Here is a 7,098-nt window from a genome sequence, read left to right as displayed (position 1 = left end):
TATGGTTGTTACTGTAATTTATTTATTCCAGTCATGGAGTGATATAACATAATATTTATTGCAGTTCATTTGGTGAGGTATCAAACAATATATGTATATGGGGGGTGTCTTTCATTCCAGTAGAAATTGTAATTTAATTTTTTCCCCCACCCATTATTTCTATGTGAGGCATGTTCTCTCTTTAACTCAGCACTTTATAAAAAGGTTTTTTTAAGTTTTCTTTGACACACTACTTTTAAATTAACTTATTGGCTTAAAATAAGTTGATAAATAAATTGTTACTTACAGAAGTTAATTTATTTAGTAATCTCTTATTTAACTTATTAGCTTTTTAACTCTTCTATGCATAAATAGGGGTAAGCATGGTCCGGATTAGACTGGATTGGGATAAAATCAGGACCAATCCGTTATCTACGGTTCTTGAAAAATTGGAACCAATCCAATCCGTTTAAATCATGGAACCAATCCAAACCAATCCATTTAAATACGGATTGGATCGGTTTAGGATCACGGATTCACATAATTAAATAACAAAAATATATATATATATATATATATATAACACTTTAATTTCATAAAAATATAAATATAGCGCTATATTAGTTTCACAATAGCAACATTTATTTCTATAACAGCGACATATTGTTCTAAAATTTAAACAACCATAAGAAAACTGGTTTCACCATAAGTATTTAAACCATTACAAATTAAAATTAAAAACTAACAAACAAAAGTAATAAAAGAAGATATTATACGGTTTTAGGTTTGAGTTTAGATTTTATATAAAATAAGAGAAGATACTATGGGGGAGGATGTATAATAAAAATATATACTATTTGTATGCGGTCCGGATCGGTTCCAATCCGGAACCGTGGGGTTCAATCCAGAACCAATCCGTATACTACGGATTTTTAATTCTTCAATCCGGAACCGAACAGCGGATTTAAAAAACCAATCCAAACCTATCGGATCGGATTGGACTGGATCGGATTACGAATTTTACGAATTCTTTACTCAGCCCTAATACAAGTAACAGGGTCTGTGTCTTCTGTGGAAGTAACTCCAGCTATAGAACAGTCCTCAAGTGAGGTACTGTTAGTTTTGTTTTGCTGAACAAACTGTTAGATTGGCTCTTCTTTTGATTCACAACATATTTTTTTCTTCCCTCTATTTTCTTCTTTCTGAGTTTTGGCTTTTGGTTTTGGCTGTCCAAGATATTAGTTACCTTTGTAAATGTTTTGATTTTGTATGTGTAAATAAGGTATCTAGGCAAGTAGTGAAAGGTACCCATGAAGTAGCAAAGGCAGCCTCTAGAAGGGGCTGACATACTTTCTCAATGTTTTGTAACATTCTTTTGCATATATTTCTATATTATTGCTCTTTATCTTTTCTCCAAAACAAATAAATAAATAAAATACTTATTAAATCACATATACCTTCTTAACTATGTGTTGCCTCGCTATTGGCTATTATTCCCAGCCAACAACAATGCAACCCCACACAGGCTATCCAACTAGTATGTATAAATAGAGCTTATCATTACTAGTCATCATCTTAGCCCAATCATGAGCAGGTTTAATTACAGATCTAAGGAGTTTCGAGAAATTTATAGAAGCATCGCACTTTAACAAAAATAACAGCTTGCACTGCTTCTGCTGATTAGGTTTATTTATTTATTTATTTTTGGGTGTTTTCTTTAGGTGCCACATCCCGTCTTACAATTCATGCCAACATTTGTGGACTACAAAAGATTTGACATATCATTCATAGAAATGGGCAAAACATGGAACAATTAAGCACACAATACACAGCAACATAAACCCTAGCTCAATATTACATGGCTCCATTGTGGACAATAGATGCAGAGGACATGAAGACCCGCACAATACAACATACCATTCGTATCTAATTCTATACAACATGTAAAACACACAGCTTATAACAGAACCCCAAAGAGGAAGAAAATACAACTAAGAGATCAAAATTGAACCTAGATGGCGCTAAAATTAATGGGCATAACTCATTGCTGGCCATCATCCTCAGCTTCAGTGGAGAGCAACCAGGAGAGGTAATCAGGACCCTGATTCATAATAGAATCCGATTCACTTGGAGGGCAAACCCTCTTCCGTGTGAGAGTTTCTATAGTTGGACACTTCCTTTTCTGCCCACCCCTTGGTATTGATCGGAACTGTTCATCAGACTCTTCAAAGTCCCCCTGAACCCAAAGCAAATAATGAAATCAGTTCACTACACCACCCTACCTGGAGAAGGGAAAAGAAAAACCCAAATGGTGCACAAAGCTTACATAGGTATAAACGTGGCAACCAGATTTCTCATGCTTATCTCTCACATGTTTGAATGTGAATCTCATACCACAACCGGTAATGCTACAAGCAAAACGCCTGAGTTCAAGATGCACAGCTTTCTCATGTTGATGGAGATTTGATCTCTGACAAAAGTACATATTAAGTAAAAAAATATTAAAACTAATACAATATTAAATGAGCTAATTAATTAAATGATATTAGATTAAAAGGGTAATGCATCATTTGTCCAGCATTCTACAAAATTTATTGCTTTGCAGAATAAAAAATTGCTTTACAACCTCACCAAACAGCTAGATAAATTACATATGAAATTATCAAAAGGCTAGCTGCAACTTACAGTTGAAAATGTGTGTTGGCAACCCTTAAAATTGCAGTTAATTCTCTCAGATGAACACCCTGCTTCGTGGGTCCGGAGGTGCCTTTTGATGTTCTTCTTCAGTTGTTTGGTCCCACATACCTCACAGGTAATATGCCGGTGGCAAGACTGGAGATGGGCCTTGAGGCATTGCAAATTAGTAAAATTTTTCATACAGCCTGGTTCTGAACAAAATGTCTCCACTGTAACCAACTCAACTGCAATTGTGGAGGGTTTTATCAGGGGGGCTTTCCAAATTGCAAATTCATTATAGAAGAATGGAGAGCTTATTTGTTCCACTAATCATCCACTTAAATAGAAGAATAATAACAAAAAAGATGAAAATTCAAAAGAAAGCAACTTGCCATGAGAAGCTTCATGCTTCCGCAGTTTTGATGCATATTTAAATTCCTTCCCACACCCAATTTCTTGGCAGATGTACTGCTTCGGACCATTATCGCCATTGGAAGAAGATGATTCCTCCTCATGAAATTCCTTGACATGCCTCTTCATATTACCTTGAAAAGCAAACCTGCTGTTGCAATTCTCAACAGGGCACTCAAAAAGTTTCCCTTGATGCTGAAGAAGGTGTCGCGTCAAGTGGTCTTTCCTTCTGTAGCTGGAATTGCAATCATCCAGTGGACAAGTAAATGGCCTCTGCAATACAATATATAGTCTTTGTTAAGTACCTAAAAGCTCAAATTTCATAGATTTCATGAACTCAATTACAATACACAAATGAAGAAGCCGTCAAACCTTAAAATGGAACAGTGCGTGATTGAGGCTTACTTGATGGAGCTTCTCAGGAGGTCCCCCTGCCTGGTACTAATCCATTCAAGGAAGAGACTGCTGCCTCTCGCATTTTGGAGTTCTTTATTTGGGATCCAATGCTTCACACAACAACATCAATGGGTTTTGTCATATTATTTCAATCATTTAAAACTTTTAGCCCTGCACAATTATTTATTTTGAACAGATGCCAAGTTGTGATTAGGGAAGAAAAAAAGTCAGAAACATAAGCTTTGTACATTCAACCAACCAAAGCACATGCTAAAGCTTCATCATCCATAAGGATGTAGAAAAACATAATTATATTCCCGGACAAAAATAGGTATAACATGTATACTAGATCTGATCTGAACAATTTAACTAGTCATACATGTTTGCAAATGTATATCTACTTATATATTCATACTTGCACAAAATTTAGTAATTTATGGATCAACATTTAAAAGGCACTTGGTGAACAATTGAAATTCAAAAAATTCTTCCCTTTGAAAGGAATAAGGCCAGCTTCTACCATAGCACTGTCGCATATTTCTTGGCGTACATCTAGTACAAATAAAAATATTATAAACAGTCACATTGCAACTATAACAGAAAATTATTGATATAACAAATTAGCGTGTTAACTGGGCAACCAAAAAATCATTTTGACTATTCAACAACGAGTGGATTGTTAGATATTACTCAAATGGCCAAGAAAGTAACAGCACATTCCAGAATTAAACATCAAGAAGATCTCCCACAATAAGGAACAAGAAACAATATACCCAACCCAACAAAGTTAGGAAAGAAAAAACTGAATCTCAAATCATTAACTACAAGCTATAAAGGTGGGCCGTTTACCAACCATGGAGCAAGAAAGAGATATCAAGGCATGCTATTAATGCATATACAAACATGTGAAACCAACAACAATAATTATGAATACCTCGATTGAATGGCTTAACATATGTTGCCTCAAATGTGCAGGTTTTTGAAAACTTGTGCCACATTGTTCACACGTATTATTTGACTTCACTTCCTTCTTTTCCCCATTTCCATCAACACCATCATTGTCTTCAATTTTATCCTAAATGAAGCCCAGGAAATGCAAATAACGAAATCAGTTAACAAATATGAGATCAAAAATTATCAACTCACGTCAAATCAAATTGAATCAGCCGGACAAAAAAGGGAGAAAAATAAATAAATTTGGGTCATTAAAGTAGTGGGTCATTAGATCATTGACACTTGATTGGATTTGGACAAAATAAAAAACATGGATCGGTTGGTGATCAACCACATAAACTGAACTGAAAATGTAATTTTTTTTATTATCCATGATACAAGAATTGAAGAATAACATGTATAGACGTGTCCATGTATAAGCAACAAACCTGGTGGTGAGAGAGGACATGAGAGGTGATGAGAGACTTCTTGGAGCGACAGATACCACAATACTTGCAGTAGTATCGCCTTATATCTCTGAATATTGGTACTTCTCTCTCGCTTCCTCCTTTCTCCATTTTTGGAGGAAGCAGCCTCTCTGTACACATACCCAATACTCAGGAGAAGAAGAAAAAAACAACATAGCCACCAACACTTTTCATGGAAACAATTTAACATAAAACAATAACATCCTAAAGCAAATAACAATTTAGACTAAATCATCAATGTTGAGATCCTAAAGCCACTAACAAATCACAAACGAGGGTCCAATCCCAAGGGAACACAAGGCACAACAGAAGACAAATTATTCAAGCACATGATAACTGTCAAAAGCATGGTGAAAAACTAAAGCCAACATAATTCCAAATGTTCAACAGCAAGGACAAGCAGTAATAAGCTAAACTAAGTCTCATATGGATGAAGTAAGCAAAAGATTTTATCTTTTCTGAATTATTGGTCCTCTTGCTTAACAGAACAACAAGATAAATTCTAAATTCTTACTTACAAACGAACCAATGCTTTTGAAAAAACCCAAAAAATAACAATATCAGCTGTTTAGGGTTTAGGGTTAGGATTTAGGCTGTTGATGTGATTAAACTTTGGAAATCAAAATATGATTTTTTTTTTTAAATTTTTTTTTCAACACAGATCAGGCAAACAAAAAATTTTGTAAATCTGAGAATATAAACAACTTCCAATCATCATTAAAAAAAACTGCACCGATTTTTTTTTTTTTTAAAAAAAAAACATATGACAAAATCAACTTCGTAGTACCTTGAATGCGACACCGGATTGACAGGACGATGCAACGGTTGGATGAGCCTGAGGGAAGATGAAGAACGTAGAGAGAGAGAGAGAGAGAGAGAGAGAGAGAGATCTGATGCTTCTATAACCCAGAGAGGGGGGCAGAGGAGAGAGATTAGTAGAAAGCGAGTCGAGTTTGAGGCGCCGTTTGAAATGATCTCCAATGAGGAAAGGTGGCTTCTTTGCTCAGATAGGGTTTTCAGAATTGATTTAGTGTGGTGGGCTGCACAAAAGTTACTATACACACTACATGTGGAAAAATTATTAGTTGGTTTAGTCGCATCACATAGCCATGTCCCCTCACTAATCACATATTTTTATATTTTTTTATATTTCTTAATCATTCGGTACAAATTGTAAATTTTAACATCTACTGATGAGAACACACCTAAAATATGATTGTTCAACAATGTTAGAGGATCACAATTTTTGTGGTCACAATGCCTCAAAACTGTCAAAACGATGTCGTTTTGACATGTTTTGCACCCAAAACGACGTCATTTTGACAATTTTGAGCCATTGTAACCACAAAAATTGTGACCCTCAAACATTTTCATAATTGTTCCTTAGGACCAACGAATAATTTCTCACAATGGTCGGATGGTGTAGACACCCCATTTTTTACCGACCTTAAGACTCAGACGTCACTGATTGAGCGCTTGGTGATGTTGCATAATGTGCTTGTTCAGAAGTTTCAGAGTCACGGCCGTGAGCCCTGCCTCCGGACTTCCGAACCCTCTTCTGTGCCTTGTCTCGGTTTGCGAACCAGACTCGGTTTTCTCTGTTTCTTTTCCTGAGGGGAAGGAGAGGTCCCGTAGACCATGTCTCAGTGGCTGTAGGCTACATTTTGCCCATTTCGGAGTCCGGTTCCCGGTTTTCGGGACCGTTGGCCGTATGCCTCAGTTCGGGACCGCCTAACCATCTCCGTTTGCTCTGATTTTTGGCATACATCTTATTTTCTCCCTTTTGAGGGACACTGGGGTCTGAGAAACCCACTTCGTGGCCGAATGCCACTTTCGGTGCTTAACAGCCCATTTTCAGGACCCCAAACTGCGTGTTTTGGCCCCCGAACATTCATTTTGCAACGGTTTTCGTTCATTTTTGGCAGGTACCTCTGTTTTATCACTAGGAAGGTCACTAAAGGGTAGGAGGCCAGCAATTGTTGCAACAACCAGTTATACATCCTCCGACGCCCTCCGGCGCCCGTTTTTCGCACTTCCGGGCTAATGTTGAACACCTTGGGCCCATTTTCTTGAACTTTGAACCACATATTTGTGATGTACACACATGAGAGGACCCTAAAAGTTCATGGCCGGCCAGTAATTCAACTTGACCCTTTTGACCCCCTCCTTCCGGGCTAATGTTGAACCCCTTGGACCCTTTTTTCTTGAACTTTGA

At 36.8% G+C, this 7,098-nt stretch overlaps 1 protein-coding gene across 2 annotated transcripts; it reads right to left on the bottom strand.

Moving 5' to 3' along the window:
- Positions 1–1,733: 1,733 nt before the first annotated feature.
- On the bottom strand, positions 1,734–6,003 carry LOC114257573 (transcription factor IIIA). Of its 2 annotated transcripts, XM_028197354.2 has the most exons (7): positions 5,671–6,003; positions 4,845–4,993; positions 4,397–4,537; positions 3,048–3,339; positions 2,665–2,900; positions 2,306–2,449; positions 1,734–2,215 (listed from the first exon to the last, which is right to left on the bottom strand). In XM_028197354.2, exons 2-7 carry the CDS (start codon positions 4,971–4,973, stop codon positions 2,021–2,023), a joined length of 1,137 nt encoding a protein of 378 aa, XP_028053155.2. In that variant the 5' UTR covers positions 4,974–4,993; positions 5,671–6,003; the 3' UTR covers positions 1,734–2,020. The 2 variants fall into 2 exon arrangements, with proteins under 2 accessions (XP_028053155.2, XP_082762628.1); XM_082906502.1 differs by lacking the exon at positions 4,845–4,993 and having other exon boundaries at positions 5,671–5,878.
- Positions 6,004–7,098: the final 1,095 nt, after the last annotated feature.

Source organism: Camellia sinensis, chromosome 14 (genome assembly GCF_055761805.1).
Source record: "Camellia sinensis isolate YWXY chromosome 14, ASM5576180v1, whole genome shotgun sequence".
Classification (NCBI taxonomy): Eukaryota; Viridiplantae; Streptophyta; class Magnoliopsida; order Ericales; family Theaceae; genus Camellia; species Camellia sinensis.
This window is presented reverse-complemented; position numbering and strand designations above follow the sequence as displayed.

Excerpts from the sequence above, each read along its gene's own strand:
- LOC114257573 (XM_028197354.2), bottom strand. The coding sequence starts at position 4,973 with ATGGAGAAAGGAGGAAGCGAGAGAGAAGTACCAATATTCAGAGATATA. Across the intron at positions 4,538-4,844 it reads ATGTCCTCTCTCACCACCAG|GATAAAATTGAAGACAATGA; the intron begins GTTTGTTGCTTA and ends GGCTTCATTTAG. Across the intron at positions 2,450-2,664 it reads GCCAACACACATTTTCAACT|AGATCAAATCTCCATCAACA; the intron begins GTAAGTTGCAGC and ends TACTTTTGTCAG.